The following is an 18,585-nucleotide window of genomic DNA, read 5'->3' as shown; positions in this document are numbered from 1 at the left end:
ATGTCTAAGGGGGTGTGAAGTAAATAAAAAATATAAAAAAATTTACTTAATTAAAAATATAACAAAAATATTTTAATAAATATTCATAGACTTAGCAAATAATTATTTAACACAACATTTATTTATACATATAAGTGAAAACAAACATCAATCATATTAATATTTTTAATAAAAAAAAAATTAAAAAAGGCAAGTTTGAAAAGGTGAAGCTGCTACTTTTTAAGATTATTTCAAACAGTTAATATACAAAATCGAAAGCTTTGTACATCCTTCGCTCACTCTTCCCTTGAGGTCAAAAGTATTCTACAGATAATATGTACATGGACAACAAACAAAAAACACACCCTTCAAAGGTACAAACATTGGGAGTTCACAAAATCCATCCATGTCCAGCACGGGATCGACTAACTCATCGGATAATATCGAATCGAAGGAGCAGATTCGATACGTTTCGATGCCTGATAAAAACAATTCAGACACTCTCTTGAAAATTGATGGACCGAGACAATGCTGCCGGATTGGCTTGCATTAACACCGGCGAGGCGTTAGCCATACTCGCCTTCGGGTCACACTTTGGTTGCAAGGCCTTAAAAAGACCTTTCCTACTTGTGGAGTCATACTTGATTCCCAATGTTGCCCATATAGAACTCTTTGCAGCTTCCTCAGGATCATCGATCCTCAACGTTTTCGGTACCACAATCGAGCTATCTGAGTTCTTCTGTCTAAAATTGTGTTCAACCTCTGAACTGCTTGGGTTAAGTAATTCCCCGTTTCTTGAATGCTTGCCAAGAGGCGAACTCGGGCTACAACTTGGTGTGTTTTGATTCACGGTAGGAGGTTGCACCGAAATACATGGAAAGTTCCAAGAATTAGGCGGCGCCCCATAATTCAAATACGGTGAAGGATAGAAAGGCATCGGAAATCCGGGATGTGTGAAAATGGTTGGTAGCGGAACTGCTGGATTCCAGGACAACTGCCATGGGAACCCTGGAATACATGGAAGAGGAGATTGAAAATGGTTAATATTTAGCATCAGCGGGTGTTGTTGCAATCCGTTTTCGCCTCCATTTGCCACTGAACCGGAAGTTTTGACAGACGACCCGATAGATGGATCATCAGCATTGTCACCATTTCCACAAGAAACCGATCCTCGATTTGATTTTGGCATGCTTTTATCCTCAATTTTCAAACCAGAAGCCATGGATTTACACAACGGCGATTCAGGACCAAAGGACAGCACCGCACCATTCGGTTTAAATGTCTTCTGATGAAATCCATTATAACCATCAATCACAGATGAATGGAGGGCTTCAGAAATCGTCAGGTGGCGACAATTTGAGGCTGAATTCTTGTTCTTCCTTCGACCAGCCCCCACCGGAAGGTTCCTCATCGTCCCTCCAGCGGTCCAGTACCTCTGACAGCTCTTGCAAAAGTGACGAGGTTGGCTAACATTGTAGTTGTTGTAGTAACAGAATTTAGTGTCCATGCTATTGCAACGCGGGCACGGCAGGATCTTGTCAGGCTTCTTCATAGTCTTCTCCTGCGTATTCGTTTCATCGATCTGCCCGTCGTCAGCCTTGGGATGATTCGTCGACACGAAATCTTCGTCGATTGAGGGAGTTTTCGGATTGTCATCTGTCTCAGACACCGGAATAAGATTCCGAGATTCCTCATCTGCGTCTGAAGTTTGGTCCTTCTCTTCGAACTTAGTCTCAGAGATTTCCCCTGACGATCGCTCCTGAAAATTGCAAGAAACATTCTCAAGAGTTGCGAATACAAATTATCAAGAAAGTTACAGATTCCGTGAACAAAATTCCCACCAGAGCTATTTTAGAAATATACCAAAACTCCATCCAATAAAAGAAATAGTTTGATGACAAATTTATTTAGATTTATAACGAAAAGGAATATCACTCACCCACTTTTTGAAAGTGGAAAAACGCAGAAATTCAGGGAATTTGAGACCACAGAACTTTCTGGAATTCTTATCAGAAGAAGAATGATTCAAAGATGGAAAAAACTAAATATTTCCAGAAGAAGGAAAAAAATGGAATCACTAACATTATCGGTGATAACAAAATATGACGAGTGAACTGAACTTGGAAAGAAGAGAAAAAAGGTATTAATCAATCTTCCAACTCCAAATCAAAACTAAACAAATTAATGCAGCAAACACCATTAAAACCCAATTTTTTCCGCTGGAAAGGAACAATCTTTCCAGCAAAATCCAAAACACAATACGAACCGATCGCTCAATCCCAATACACACAAACACATCACACATCAACTGCGAGTGAAGAAGAATTCTAAACCCTATACCTCTTCGCAATCGACCCGCTTGCCCTTATCTTCATCGGAATATTCCTCCCCGGTGGCATCGCCCCCGTTCTCCGGCAGCACGATTTTCCGGCCGAACAGCTTTAACTCCGGCTCCTTCGCCTCCTTCATCTGCCTCCGCTTCTTTCTCCTCGACGGCTGCGGACAGACGACGTCGTTTTGCAGCTCTGAGAGTGATGAAATCTTATTCGGAGACGTGAAGACAAAAATTTGAGGGGAAAAAAGGCTTCGTTGGCAATGTTCAGTGGGAGGATTTTGATATCTTTGTGATCAAATTCAATCAAGACGGGGGGGATTTAAATGGATGTGGGCGCCACGTCAGTTTGTGCCTATTTTCCTCAGCCACAAGTTTTTATTTTTAGTGGACCATCCTTGGAAAATTTAATTTTTTTACAATTATTATCTTTGATTTTTTTAAAATATTATATATATATATATATTAGACTAATTTATTGTGTTTTGACACGAGTAAATTTGGCTAAGTCAAATCTAAGAATTCTTACTTTTAATTTCAAAAATATTATTTTTTATTTCAAATATGAACATAAAATCGACTACTCTCGTGAATACGACAAAAACTCATGTGAGACGGTCTCACGTTTTATATTTTGTGAAACAGATCTCTTATTTGAGTTATCCATGAAAAAATATTACTTTTTTTTTATGCTAAGAGTATTATTTTTATTTTGAATATCGGTAAGTTTGACTCGTCTCACAGATAAAAATTCGTGAGATCGTCTCACAAGAGACTTACTCCATGAATACTTAGTTTGGTTGTCTTACAAAAATAATTTTCCAATTTGCTTGAATTTTATGGAAGCATAGAAAGGCATAACTTTCTTAAAATATTCTTATTCCAAATGAACACCGGGTGATTAAATCGAGTTTGATTTATGGATCAAGAATCTGGTTAACATCGAATTTTTTCATTTTAAACTCTTAAATCATTCACTTAGTATAGATGTGAATTTTAGAAGTCTTCCCTATAAAATTTAATGAGTTCCTACTTTGTGGGTATTTTTTCTCACCATAGATACGATGCTCGACCTCACTGAAAATATTTTTTTCAAAATAAATATGATTTTTGGATATGTCTTGAAAATAATATATTTTATGTCACATCACAGCATGCCGATTTTACCATTTTTACAAAATTATATGTCAATTTTTTGTTATTTTACATATTGTTTGTGCTAAAATTATGTCAAGTCCAATAAAATAGCTCAAGCCCAAGAACAAGAAGGTGAAAAGTCCACGAGTTATTCAAAACGATTTGAACGGGTCTAAAGCACATATATAATACGAAAATTTGTGTGAGACGATTTCACGGATTGTATTTTGTAAGATGGATATCTTATTTGACTCATCCATAAAAAAATATTACTTTTTATGCTAAGAGTATTACTTTTTATGGTGAATATCGATAATGTTAATATTCGTGAGACTTTCTCATAAAAGACCTACTCCATGTATAATCAAACTGCAAAAATAATGGGTTAAAGAAAGTAGGAAGTTGGATTAAGTGGGAGAAACTGTGACGGCATACATCAAACAAAAGAAGTAGATCAACAAAAAAAGAAAGACAACAACATCACTAAAAAAATGCTCCCAACAGAAAATATTTTATTTGTTAATTTCATTGCTCTAATTTCTTTATTTTCTTATATATTTTTAGTAAATTTGTTGTCTGATTTCCTATTGTAAGTGTATGGTGTCAAGTTTTAGTACTTGGATAAGTATAAATATCGTCCAATAGAAAATGAATAATTTAATATTACACTAAGTATTGAAATTAACAGAATATCAACTATATTTAGAAAATGAAATATGAGATTGGTAATGTAAAATAAATATGGCAACAATTAATTAATCAACGATCGAACGAGATTTATAAGGAAAAATAAGTGAGAGACAAATTTTGTATGTTTGATTTCATTGACTATGCACTACATTTAATATCTATCAATATCTAGATAATAAATTCTTCTATTTAATTAATAAAAATTATCGATCTTTGTTACTCCCCTTTCAAAGTGAAAGTATAAATTTATTATCTAATATCGATTTCAATATTTTTATTATAGATCAGCTTATTGAATGAAATCAATGAATGAAGAACTCAAATATGTTAATCAAAATATCAAAAACATAGTTTCAAGTCAAGCTACGTCGTCCCTCTAGACAACAAATTTAGTTTATAACGGTTCGTTCAAAGGTCAAGAAAGAGAGAAATACAAATGAAGGTAGACGATGCTTTCCGTCCCCGGCATGCCCACGTCTATACAAAATTTGCTTAAACAAAATTGGCACATCTGGTGATACCTGAAAATGCTGCCAAAGACACGAGAAAACTCTGAGAAAGGAAAAGGAGCATGTTTGAGTTTATATGTTAGGAAAGAGATGAAATTACTGGAGCAGAGTATGACTAATATCTAAGATCATCAAATACCCTGCAAAACCCAACGGAAGATGCAAAAGCATGCAAATAATCCCAAGATACCATGGGGGGGTGAGGTGAATATAAATACCAGGGTCAGTAACATTGATCAGCAGTACGTACGAAAAAGAATCACATGTGAAAGATCTCAAGCAAAACCCAGAAACATTATCTTCCATGCATGGGCAGTAGATTTATCAATGATTCTCACGTACATATCATGACTGCAACTGGAAGCACATCAAGAAATGTCTGCAAGGGCAAGGATGAAAGATTCATTCAATCACGACAACAAGAAAATTTCAGGATCGGAATTAATGCTGCTCCCACAAGAATTTAAATAATTCAATATATTAATTTATACAAAGGTAAATTGAGGACAAGTACAAAGATTAATTAAATAAAGAAACCAAGAAGATTACTCGTGGTCGTGGAAGATGAGGAGTGAACATGGAGATCGAGTCACCAGATGGCCATCTATCTGGGAATGGTTGAATATGCAAGATGGCAGCTAGCTTGGGTAGGATCTTGAGGACACAGCTAGATAGGTTACAGGCGAAATGCAGCGGCTTGATCACTCAAGATTGGGGTATGAATAGCGTCTGGAGGGAGCGAGGTGGTGGCTGGCCGGCCGGTTTGATGATGCACCGGTGTGGGTCGTGCATGGAGGTGAGGATGATGATTGCGGCCGTGGGCCGGGGTTGCGCTTCCAATAAATTCTTCAGGATTCAAGAAATTACTTTTCGTTTCTTAGCAAATTTTGTTATAAATTTCATTTTTATTAGGACTTTCCTTGATTTTTAACGTCCATATATAAATCATTTTAGGAATTTTCAAGCTATTTTGAGCATCATTTTTTATTTTTACATTGTTTTCGGTACATATTAGCTTAAGAGGTCATAAATAGCGATCAAATTAGGGATGAACAATCATTTTTGCTTTTAGAAGTTATATTTTTACATTTGTCAATCAATTTGGTGCAATCGATTCTGGCACGCCCGCATCTGCACAAAATTTGTGCAAACACCTACCTTATTTGTTTAGCATAAATTCCACAAGATTAATTCTTTCAAAAATTAAATTATAACATTCCCAAACACATTTTTAATTTTTTTTTTTTTTACGTTTTTAAAATATAAAAGGTGCTTGGATTTATTATCTGAGCAAGCATAACTCGGCATTCATGCAAACAATAATTAGGATATAGGAATATGGTATCATTAAATTCCAAAATTTATGTATTGAATTACTATGTTCTCCTGAATTTAATGTATGCGTTATATATACTCAATAGTGACTAAAATATAAAATTATAAGCTTAAATTTATTTTCACATATTTTAAATTATAAAGATAACTTTTTTTTTTTTTAAAATATACAGATTCGGAAGAAATTAAATGGAAGAATAATAAATGATCGATCATTTTATATAAATTTAAAAAATATTCACGGACCTCATTTCTCGAAAAATATAATTAAAAATTAAAAGATAAAAATTTTTCTCTGCAAAAGCGCCCAAATCTACTCTCAACCAATCATATAATTCCACCTAAGCAAACATTTTATTGATATGATTTGAGAGAATAAAATATTATCACGTATATTTTATTAATATATTTATATTTTTTTACGATATATATTTATCTTATTATAAGGATATGCATATACATAAATATAAATCTTACATAATCTATATCTAATTTATTTCTTTTATCTACTTCCAACTGATTTTTCATGTTGCTCCTATGTTGGCTCTTACATAAAGATTAATTTCTCTCAAGTTTTTTGTTCATCAAATTACTGAACGTTTGTAATTTTGGTCATCTATATTTGTTTGTATAGTTGCATGTTTTTTTTTTTTGCAACCTCGATCATACAATTTCTGTAAATTTCCTACCTTGAACATTTGGTTCTGTAGAAGGCAACAGCAGTTGAACAAGACAATATGAGATGCAGATGATCAAGTAAACCGAAGTCGGCCTAAACCGGATTCCAATCGTGTCAAACTTATTATAGACGAAGCTCTTCGAATGCGAATGCATATCGATGTTACTTAATTGAAACATAATTTGCCCAATAATCTTGCTTACAAAACAACTTCTGCAATACAGATGAAATCACTTCAATAGACAGTTTAAATGAGTTGCCAGTGAAGCTAGCACATCGATGCATCAGCAAACCTGGAATGGCTGCAACATTTGAATTCTTGCATCAAAATTTCTTTCAAAATATGAGAAGGTTTTTATGCACTCACAGGTTTCTTAACAAAAGTCAAGCCCTTTTCGATATTGGCCTTAAGCTCAGGCTTAAGAGCTTCCAAAGCCTTCTGTTCGTATTCGGATAATCCTTCGAGATCCGATGTAATCACAGACTCAACCCCGTCTCTTCCAAGCTTCACCCTGGACGCAAAAAAAGGAAGCTCTGTCAAATCAGACTCAATAAAAGAGCATTCGTAGACATCACTATCGCCGTCAAGAGCGCGGAGTGACGACTCGACGAATCGTGCTGCAGCATATGCCATTGAAAGAGTGGCAGATCCAGCCCCAGCCTTAGCATCCACGACTTCCGTCCCAGCATTTTGAATCCTCCGCGTAAGCTCTTCCACTTCTTTATCAGTGAAAATAGTGGCGGGTTTCGTTTTCGACAAAAGGGGCAAAATAGTGATACCAGAATGGCCGCCGATGACAGGGACATCAACATCCAGAAGCTTCACCTTTTTCTTCTCAGCAACAAATGTATTAGCTCTTACGACATCGAGAGCTGTAACACCAAAGAGCTTATTTGGGTTATACACCCCTTTTTGCTTCAAGACTTCTGCTGCTATAGGGACCGTTGAGTTGACGGGATTGCTAATAATATGGATCAAAGCATCGGGGCAGTTTTCAGCAACGGCCTCGACTAAAGACTTGACTATATTTGCGTTTATAGTGAAAAGGTCATCTCTGGTCATACCCGGCTTTCGTGGAACACCAGCAGGTATGACTACAACATTTACACCCTTTAAAGAATCAGCCAACTCAGATGAGCCCGTGAAATCAGCAACTCCAGACGGTGTGTTGCAGTGACTGAGGTCAGTAGCAACACCCTTTACATTCGCTACATCATAAAGATTCAATGTCGAAACTAGTGGTGACATCTTGACCAGAAGGGAAAGTGGCTGGCCTATACCACCACCGGCTCCAAGAATCGCTACTTTATAGGCTGCAGAAGGTCGAACATAATTGTATGATCTTTGATTATGATTTCGAGCTTTTGGAGAACACGAGTACTTGAGTGATGTGTGACTTACACCACCTAAGAATGAAGATTGCGATGCACAATTCAAGGTTTTGGTAGAATAGAAATAGCTGCTTAAAGCCTTTGATTGTGAAAGCAGACCAATTCGGGGACCAGAAGATGCGGTAGACCTAATCGAAAAGGTGGTCGTTGCCATAACCCAAACTGCAAGAGAAAAAATATTTATGATACAGTTAACATATCAAACAAAATGTCCAACACAGACGATCTGAGAGAGAAACAAATCTATTCAGAATAACAGTGCTAATGCTTAAACAGTGCTAAAAGGAAGGAAAGGAAAATGATCCTTTTGCACAGTTTTGCAACACAAAAGAAAAACAGGCATAATATTGTTATCGAGGAGGATCCACTGAGATAGGTATTCGTTTCATCACAAGATGATCACATCCTAACCCCGGCTACTCCCTTCGACTACATACCTTGGTCTACCACTGCCTTCAATTCAAATAACGAAGGGGTGCGTTCGGAATCAGAGTATTCGAAATCATGTATTTCAAATCCATTTCACTTGTGTGGTTGGATTTGATTTCGGGAATCTTAAATTCACCTCAGTAATGGATGCAGCTCAAAATAGCAGATGATTAAACCAAAAATCCTATGTTATGAAATTAAGAGCGATAAAGCTTTGCATAACGAAAATCCCATTACGTTGCTGTATCTCAAATTTCGAAACAGGGCATTTTCATCAAAGATTCAAGAACATCAGGAAATGTTGGATCAATACACAATTTTTCAAAAATAAATTTTTTAAAAACTCGACAAAAACCATTCCATCGACTTAAAAAGCCCATTTCCTTGATTCCAAGAACATGTGATCTCAGAGCAGCTCAAATAACTGGGAATCCTCATTTCAACAAAAAATGGGCTAGATCTACACCTTCCATGGATCAAAAAACCTCTCTACTTGAAATTAAAAATGAAACAATAAACACAGAAACAAAATATCGAACCTTTTCGACAGTTGAACTTTGTGAAACCGAAGAATCGCAACTTTGTACAGTGTGTGTAGCTGCTGTATTACTATATACGTCGTGGGAATCTACTGATGTATATATAGTCGCAGTTCTTCGAACGAATTCCGCATTTTAAATGCTATTTGTCTTTTCTTTCTTTTTTTCGTATTGTGACAGCTCTTTGATTCGAATAAAGCATGCGTAGAGTTCAAAACATAGTGATTGATGTGTGAGGGGTTTTATCCCAACACATCATTTTCATCCTAAAAATAACATTTAGAGAGTCAATTTTGCACTCGATTATGAGTAGTTTTGTCCATAACGATGAATCAGACTCTGACATTAAGTTAAGATTGATATTTGAACACAATTCAATCTCAAAATCTAACTCAAATAAAGAAGATTATCAAATTCCACATATATAATTCTCAGATATTTTATCGAACTGTTTGCTAAAAATAATAATTTGTGCTTTATTTAATTAAAACCTGATAATGAAAAGCATGATGATATCTTTTTTGACGGTTAACTTAATGATCTCTAACTCTAATCATTCTTAGAGGGTTTTTAGTTAAAAAAAAAAAACATTCTTAGAATTTGGTTCAAACGATATATGGAATAGAGTGAGTCTTATGTGAGGTTGTTCAAGTCAGCCTGCGTAGAGAGAGCCCTAGAGAGAGAATTTTTTGAAAATGCTCTCTCCCTTGTGCACCCCGCTTTCTCGTTCGTCACCAATATTCCATCTTAATCCTTAGTCATTCTCCTTCGTCGATCGGTATTAGCGCTGGTCGGTACCGGAGCACGGCTGCCGGTTCAGCGCCGAGATGATTCCGAGCTATTCCAGGAATCGGCGGCATGATTTCTATGATCCAAAGATACGTATTTTTGAAGAAACGGTAAAGATTGAGTTTAAAACTTTCTCCCTGAGATTGGGTAATGTGGGTCAGTCGATTTGGTGGTCAGAGCGCACAAGGAAAACCAGCTACATGCTGGACTTCGAGTGTGATGAGGCGCGATGGATTAGTCAAAGATTCAGGGAGTACACTGATTCGTATCAGTCAGGCTCGGACTTTCGAAGGTTTAGAGGCAAGAATGCGGTTATCACGACACAGGTTTTTGATAATAAACGTGGAAGATTTATAGAGCTATCCAAGTACAATATTCATGGAAGAAGACAGTCTACGATTGTTCCTAGTGGTTTTAATTTAGAGGGGTGGATAAAGATTACAAATGCACTGGACAAGTTGATGGCAGGGAATTTCTACAAGGGGAATCCGAGTTTTAATCGTGTTCCAGGTGCAGAAAAATTGAAGCCGAAGCTTCATCAGCAACAGATGAATTTTCAGGGGAGGAATGTTAACTTGGAAACGACTAGAGTGCCGGAAGATTGCGATAAGGTGAGAACGAAGAAGAACTGGAATGAGGCAATCATAGTAACCAGAGATAGAGTTAATTCTTCTTGGGAATTAATCGAAAGAGTGCTTGGGAAAGAAACACAAAGGAAAATTGAGCTACTTCCTTTTCAAGCAAATAAAGCACTATGGTGGTCTTCCAATGCGGCTGAGTTCTCCTATTTCGTCAATTTGAAAAGAGGATTTTTTGATTACGGAGTGACCTTGGAATTCGAAGGCTGGTCTGAAGATGTTAACATGCAGGACCCGATGGAAAGATGCTGTAATAGCTGGATTTGGATTAGTGGGGTGCCTTGGGATCTATGGTCTCCTGCTACGTTCCAACTGATTGGTGAGCAATGCGGGGGATTGTTGGCTATCAGCGTTGACACTCTACATCTCAGGGTTCTCGGGGCAGCGAAGATAAAGGTGAAAGGTACTCAAGGAGGCTTTATTCATACTAAGATGAATATACCAATGGAAGGGAGGAACATAGGAATCAGTATTAGGGTGGAATCCTTTGACATCAATGGTTATGAGAAATACGAAAGGCAGACATACGCTCAAGTCTTAGTGAATGGGAAAAAAATGATGGCGGGATGGGGAAATAATAACATTTACAGGAATCTTCTTGCACAGGAGGTATTAAATAGCAAGCAGCCTAAAGGAAAAGCTATATTAGATGCAAAACAAGGACAAGAAAAATTCACGGAAGACATAAAGGTCAGAGATGAATCAGCAGGTTCAGGACAGAAGCTGGAAGTTACAAGTGGGTTCCATATATCAAAGGAAAAGACAAAAATTCCAGATAAAGCTCCATCTACAATGCAACATTCACAAGGGGGAAAAGTGACCACTATTTTGAGCAATATCGATCCAAAAGCTGCAACAAAATTCAGAGCAGGTTCTATTGGATCCATGAATAAGCAGCAGGAGGGTGGCCACGGTTCTTCGATCGATAATGAGAGGTTTAGCACTAAGATGAATAGATTTTGGAAAACGTACTGCAGAAGAGGAAAGATGGGTGATAAGGAGATGCAAGAGTCAATGGTGTCGGTGGGGAAGCCAGTGGTGGATATAAATATCGGGGGAGACCATCGGCCGAACTTGGATGATCATTTGGAAGATTTACAGGGAAATGATACTGATGTCCCAGAAGATGAAATGAAGGAAGCGGAAATTTATTACTCCGAATCAGAGAGTAACAGCTCACTCTACTATGAAGAATCTGTTGAAGCTGAAGAAGCTGAACCAGTAGACTTGGCGGGGTTTTTCTCATCGGAGGAAGGTAACAACTCAAAGCCTAATACACCAGAAAAATCGATGCCTAATGTGGGACAGGTACTTCATCGTATTCAAAATTCTAATCTATCTCATTCCTCTTCAGTTCAATCTGTACTTCCTTCTTCATTTCCAGTTTTGGGTATTTCTAGTGGTTTTTTAGGAGGGGGGCTAAGCCGGGTTGATGGTAAGCCTGATTACGAGAGAGATGTACTACCAATGGCTGTGGTGGGGGAGGAAAATTGTGAAGGAAGGGTGGATACAGGAACTGAGTGTGATGAGCAGAGGATTAAAAGGGATAGCAGGCATTCTGTTAATTCTGAGGATGAGGAAAAAAGAATTCTTTGTGACTCAAACGACGATACAGGAAGTCAGTCGAGGGGTTTTAGCGTTAATTTATGAAGCTATTCTCGTGGAATATCAGAGGAGGTGGGGCAGTGAGAAGAAGACAGTTGGTCAAGACAGTTATTAGGCATGAAAAACCGGACATTGTGGTTCTTCTGGAAACAAAGCGTGAAATAATCGATAGGAAATTCGTTGCAAGCGTGTGGAAATCTAGATTTGTTGAATGGGTGTGTTTGCCATCGGTTGGAAGTTCAGGAGGCATTCTTGTGTTGTGGGATCCTCGCGAGATTATCGTCCTTAATAATTTGATTGGGGAGTTCTCTGTCTCAATTGAAATCAAACAAAATGAAGGGGTTACGTGGTGGTTTTCAGCAATTTATGGCCCAGTTACACCGACGCTTCGAGAGAACTTTTGGGATGAACTAGCGGGATTGAAAACGCTTTGTGGAAATAATTGGTGTTTATGGGGTGGTTTCAATGTGGTGAGGAATGTAGGGGAGAAATTGAATAGCCAATCAGTAACTACTAGTATGTCATGTTTCAATGCGTTGGTGGAAGAGTTGGAGCTCCATGATCCACCGTTAATCAATGGGAAGTTCACTTGGTCTAATTTCAGAGCGGTGCCAATTTGTTGTCGTCTGGATAGATTCTTTTTCTCAGGAGGTTGGAGTGATTTATTCTCTACGGTTAGACAAACAATGTTACCGAGAATCACATCGGATCACTGTCCTGTTTTACTGGATGATACCAAGCTGAAATGGGGACCTTCACCCTTTAGATTTGAAAATGCTTGGTTATCACATCGTCAATTTAAAGATCAAGTCAGAATGTGGTGGACGGATGGGGTATGCCAGGGGTGGGAAGGGTATAAATTCATGCAAAAATTGAAACATACAAAAAAAACATATCGGTTTGGAATAAAGAAGTGTTTGGAGACGTGGGGGTCAAGTTCAATGAGTTGACCAACAAGATAGATCGGTTGGATGGGATTGAGACACGAGGTAGTTGGTCGGAAGATTTGAACCAGGAGAGGAAGGATTTGAGGTGTGAGTTGGAAACAGTAGCCTTTAAACAATTTCAGATCAGTAGCCAAAAAGCGAAAATTAAGTGGCTAAAGCAGGGGGATCAAAATTCGAAATTCTTCCACTCATTGCTCAATCACAGAAGGAGTAGATCTTTGATAGAGAAAGTGGAATTGGATGACGGAAGGGTGGTCACAGATGCAAAACAAATCGAACAGGAAATCTTAGGGTTCTATGGGTATTTGTTTAGGGAATCGGATAGTGATGGATTTAGTGTTGAGGAGGTGGAAAGGGGTCTAGATGGTTTGGAGTGGTCCCCTTTACATCAAGTTGAGGCTGAGGAGCTGGAAAAATCTTTCGATGAGGACGAGATCAAACGAGCAGTTTTTCACAGTGATGGTTCAAAAGCACCAGGGCCGGATGGTTTTACGATGGCATTCTTTCAAAGTAACTGGGATACGGTGCGAGTGGATTTGTTGAAAGTTTTTGCGGAATTCTACAAAGATGGAATTGTTAATGGGATTACTAATGAGACTTACTTATGTCTTATTCCAAAGAAAAATGATGCGAGGAAGATAAATGATTTTAGACCGATAAGTTTGATTACGAGCTTGTATAAAATATTGGCAAAGGTACTAACGAACAGAATGAAAGGAATTTTGGGGAAAACGATCGCGGAAAATCAAAGTGCCTTTATTAAAGGAAGACATATATTGGATTGTTGCCTAATAGCTAATGAAATTGTGGAAGAATATCGTCGGAAAAAAAAGAAAGGTATGGTGCTGAAAATAGACTTGGAAAAGGCGTATGACAATGTCGATTGGAGGTTTCTGGATCTTGTTCTTCGAAGGAAAGGATTTGGGGAGAGATGGAGACGATGGATGAGGGGATGTGTGTCAAATGTATCTTTCTCAATCTTTATTAATGGGAAACCGTGTGGGAAAATCAAAGGGGGAAGAGGATTAAGACAAGGGGATCCGCTATCACCGTTTTTATTTAATCTAGTGGTTGATGGATTGGGGAGGATGGTGGACAAGGCAAGGAGGGAGAATTTAATTGAGGGATTCGAAGTTGGTAAGGAGAAGGTTGGTATATCGCATCTTCAATTTGCAGATGATACGTTGTTCTTCGGTAATTCAAAAAATGATTTGTTGGCTTTGGTAGAGATTATCAAACGATTTGGAAAATATTCTGGGTTGAAGATTAATTTAGGGAAAAGTGTGGTTTTGGGATTGAATTGTTCGGAAGAAGAAGTAGATGATTTGGCCTTGTCTAGTGGATGCAAAAAGGAGAATTGGCCTATCAAGTACTTAGGGTTGCCATTGGGGGGCAATCCAACCAACCTGGTCTTTTGGGAACCGGTTCTCACCAAGATGTCCAAGAAATTGGCTACTTGGAAAAAAGCTTTCTTATCCAGGGGTGGTCGGCTTATTTTGATTAAGAGCGTGCTTTGTGCGATGCCTTCTTATTTCATGTCATTGTTTAAAGTTCCGAAGAAGGTGGCTGCATTGATGGAGAAATTGATGAGGGATTTTTTGTGGGATGGTGGTGACGGCGAAAAACATTGTCATGTCGTCGGATGGAAGCAAGTGTGCAAACCTAAGGACAAAGGCGGATTAGGTTTGGGAGATATTTGCCTAAGAAATAAGGCCTTACTTGGGAAATGGTGGTGGAGAGGATCGATGGATAGTGGAAATTTGTGGAAGGCAATTATCAAGAGCATATACGGGACTCAGGATAATGGGTGGGATTTGGGGTTGGCGGTCAAAGTGACTTACAGAAGCCCTTGGAAGTGCATCTCTCGGTCTTATCAGTCTTTTCATCAACTTATTAGGCTAGTGCCTAGGCAGGGGAATAATATTCGCTTTTGGGAGGATGTTTGGGAGGGTGAGATTTCTTTCAAATTTAGATTCCCTTCTCTGTTTCGCATTTCAGTTGATACCAATAAGCTAATCAATCGATTCTTCCAGGTTGTTAGCGTTGGGAATTCTTCGTCAATAGTTTGGGATGTTAGATTTAGAAGAGATCTTAGTGAGAGGGAGTTCGAGGAATTTACTGAGTTGATGACTGTGTTACAGTGTGTTAGATTGCAGATGGGGGTAGAGGATTACAGAGTATGGTTGGGTGATTCCTCGGGGTTGTTTTCTGTCAGTTCCTTTTACAACTCGTTTTTTACTCAATCTAATTTCCATTCCTCTTGTATTTCTAATAATATCTGGAAAGTACAAGTCCCACAGAAGGTTAAGATGTTCTCGTGGATCGTGGCATTGGGTAAACTTCCTACGTGCGACTCCGTGCAGAAGAGGTGGAAGGAATGTGTATTGAAGCCGCAATGGTGTTGCTTATGCCGAAGTGATGAAGAGGACCAGGACCATTTACTCTTGCATTGTCCATTTTCTACTGTCATTTGGTCGAAAGTCTTAAAAGAGTTGGGCTTGCAATGGGTGGCTCCGAGACACGCTACGGACTTGTTCTACTCGGGTTCGGGGAGTCAAAACCAAAAAAAATCCAGCGACTTCTGGCACCTTATTATACATTTCATATTTTGGTCCTTGTGGTTGGAAAGGAACAAAAGAATCTTCGAGGATGTTGAGGATTCCGTCGAGCAAGTATGGGAAAAAATAAAGATAAGGATTGCAGCGTGGGCTTCAAATTTGGAACAATATTCTCACCTAAGGGTTTCGGATTTAGTGAGAGACTGGAAATTCATTCTCGTTTGATATTGTATTGAGTTTTTATTGTTCTTGGGATAAAGAATTCATTGCTTAAGATGATTAGTTGCTAGGCTTTCTTATCGTTATTGTAATTTGGCGGTGGATTACTTATCCAAGCCTTTGTTGTAACATTGTTTTAATATAATATATTAATGTTTCCTATCAAAAAAAAAGTCTTATGTGAGACCGTCTCATGGATCTTAATCTGTGAGACGGGTCAACTCTACCCATATTCACAATAAAAAGTAATACTCTTAGCATAAAAAGTAATACTTTTTCATGGATGACCCAAATAGAGATCCGTCTCACGAAATACGACCCGTGAGACCGTCTCATACAAGTTTTTGTCTATGGAATAATGATGTATAATCAAATATTGTCGGATCCTTCTCAACATACATGCCTAAAAAATATTTGATGACCAACATCGTGAATTTTACAAACAACCGAAAAAAAAAGTTTAACCAAAAGAGATTTTTTTAACATTTTCAACAAAAAAATATTTTTTTTAATGAAAAAATTATGGAAAGTCTTAAGCACACAATTACTTGATTTTGATTTTTTTAAACAAATATTGAGCTCTTGTCAGATAATTTATAAGTTGGTTTATAAGTTGGTTTTATATAACCAGTATTATTTATTAATGCTTTATATAATATAAACTGTTAAATAATATAAAATAAATAAATAATTAAATTTACCCTTTTTTCATTTTTTTTTTAAAAAAAATGATTTATAGTCGATGAATTAAAGCAATCATATACCTATATAAGGTAGTCCAATGAGTCATTGAGTCCGAATTTTATTAATCTAATTATAAACCTAAGTAATAATATTTTTTAAAAAAGGTCCATTTACAGGGTCTCTAGTTTGCTTTGGCTGCTCAGCCATGCTAAGAGACGCAATCGATATTGTTGTATAAGGATATCAAATGGACCTATCGACTATAATGTCTGACAATTTAAAATTTTCACAACTAATATGTTGTGAGTAGGTTCAAGTGCAATGGTTTAATTGACTATATTCGTCGGATGAGTTGACTTAGCTTATATTAATAATAAAATTAATATTTTTTTATTCAAATAAACATATATGACATAATATATTTTTAATATAAAAATAATATTTTCATCAGTTTGATCGGAGATCCGTCGTAATAAGTTGATTGTAAGATTATCACACATGAGTTTTTGTGATATATAATAATGTATTTATTTTATAGGGAAAATAGTCAAAATGGTCCTTTAAGTTTGTGTATTTTATGTTTTGGTTCAATAAATATTCAAATTTAGACTTTGGTTCTGTAATTTAGGTCATGTTTTGGTTTTTGGTATTTTTTCGTTAAAGTGCTGAGGTGAAGCCGGAAAATATTATTGTGACACCGAAAAAGTTGACGTGTTCGCATCATGTCAGCACTCTATAAAAAGGGACCAAAGCCAAAACAAAACGTAACTTAAATTATCAAAACCCAAATTTGAATATTAAAAGCATAAATAATGAAATAAAAAACACATGAATATCATGTTTTTAACGTAGTTCATTCAAAAGATTTAAGTCAGCGGGGCCACACTCATATATCAAATGAATCTATTAAATATAAAATGTTATCATACAAAGACTTATTCAAACTAAAAAAAACTTCATCTTTTTATTGACGCCTCTATAATGAAGACACTTAGTATACTTCACTTCATGAGCGTCACTCGTAGGGATGACAACTTTCTCCACGGGAAAAACCCGAAACGGAGATGGGGATCCCCGATTTTTTCGGGTTTGGGTTCGGGGATTTGTTTTTTAAATCCTCGATGTAGTTCGGGGCAGATATGAGATTGTTATCCCCATCCCCAAACTCGTCCCGAAAATAATATCAATAATAAAATGAGTGAGTCTCATGTGAGACCGTCTCACGGATCATAATCCGTGAGACGGGTCAACCCTACCCATATTCATTTTAAAAAGTAATACTCTTAGTATAAAATGTAATATTTTTTCATTGGTGACCCAAATAAGAGATCCGTCTCACAAATACGACCCGTGAGATCATCTCACACAAGTTTTTGTCATGATTTTATTGTGTTTAATTTTGGTAAAGATACATATTTTATCTCATGATATATTTGAATCACATACATATATTTCATTTTGATATCTTGAGATTTGATGTTAATTATTTTGATTATTATATATAATATTTTAGGAAAAAGATGTATGTGTTTGTTTGATAAGATCGATGAATAGGTATTTGAAAAGTATCTAGGTTTGTGCTGTAAATTTTCTAAACTCTGTATGTGAATGATGAGATACATGTAATATTTGTTTAACTTTTTGAGGAGATTTCATGTAGATATATGATTGCTAATGTCCATATTATGATATGAAAATATCAGTTGTAATATGAGAATTTTGGTGGGGGAAAATGTATATTGGTCATTGTGCATAGCGACAATTGCTACAACAAAGTTCTGACAACACCACTTTTATCATTATGGTTTTGAGGTTTCAGTTACTGGTGGTGCAAACACATTCAACATGACGTGATTCATTCCTCATGGATAGGAATGTGATTTTCTTGGGTGAGAATTGTCCGTGTTATCGAAAGGAGTTCGATTGAGGCAGATTACGAAGACGAGTGACTAGGGATGGCAATGGAGCGGACGGGAGCGGGTTTGGTATCCCCATCTCCGTCTCCGAATTCCATCACCACCCTCATACCCGTCCCGATCCCCGTTTTTTCGGGTTCGGAGAATCCCCAAACCAAAATTTAGGGGATCAACTTCTATCTCATTTAAAAAATGTTAATATGGCATG

The 18,585-nt window shown here is 37.1% G+C and overlaps 2 protein-coding genes across 2 annotated transcripts; both read right to left on the bottom strand.

Moving 5' to 3' along the window:
* Positions 1–216: 216 nt before the first annotated feature.
* On the bottom strand, positions 217–2,613 carry LOC140805716 (cyclic dof factor 1-like). The gene is made up of 2 exons (XM_073161997.1): positions 2,320–2,613; positions 217–1,738 (listed from the first exon to the last, which is right to left on the bottom strand). Exons 1-2 carry the CDS (start codon positions 2,446–2,448, stop codon positions 473–475), a joined length of 1,395 nt encoding a protein of 464 aa, XP_073018098.1. The 5' UTR covers positions 2,449–2,613; the 3' UTR covers positions 217–472.
* Positions 2,614–6,755: 4,142 nt separating this feature from the next.
* LOC140805715 (malate dehydrogenase, chloroplastic-like) lies at positions 6,756–9,184 on the bottom strand. The gene is made up of 2 exons (XM_073161996.1): positions 9,022–9,184; positions 6,756–8,215 (listed from the first exon to the last, which is right to left on the bottom strand). The coding sequence occupies exon 2, from the start codon at positions 8,205–8,207 to the stop codon at positions 7,017–7,019; it is 1,191 nt and encodes a 396-aa protein (XP_073018097.1). The 5' UTR covers positions 8,208–8,215; positions 9,022–9,184; the 3' UTR covers positions 6,756–7,016.
* Between the last annotated feature and the right edge of the window lie 9,401 nt (positions 9,185–18,585).

The sequence above is a fragment of the Primulina eburnea genome, chromosome 11 (genome assembly GCF_022965805.1).
Source record: "Primulina eburnea isolate SZY01 chromosome 11, ASM2296580v1, whole genome shotgun sequence".
NCBI classification, from domain to species: domain Eukaryota; kingdom Viridiplantae; phylum Streptophyta; class Magnoliopsida; order Lamiales; family Gesneriaceae; genus Primulina; species Primulina eburnea.
Note: the sequence above shows the minus strand (reverse complement) of the source record. Positions and strands in the feature narration are given on the sequence as shown.

Coding starts and splice junctions, on each gene's coding strand:
- LOC140805716 (XM_073161997.1), bottom strand. CDS start 2,448: ATGAAGGAGGCGAAGGAGCCGGAGTTAAAGCTGTTCGGCCGGAAAATC. Junction 1,739..2,319: donor AGCGGGTCGATTGCGAAGAG/GTATAGGGTTTA, acceptor TGCAATTTTCAG/GAGCGATCGTCAGGGGAAAT.
- LOC140805715 (XM_073161996.1), bottom strand. CDS start 8,207: ATGGCAACGACCACCTTTTCGATTAGGTCTACCGCATCTTCTGGTCCC.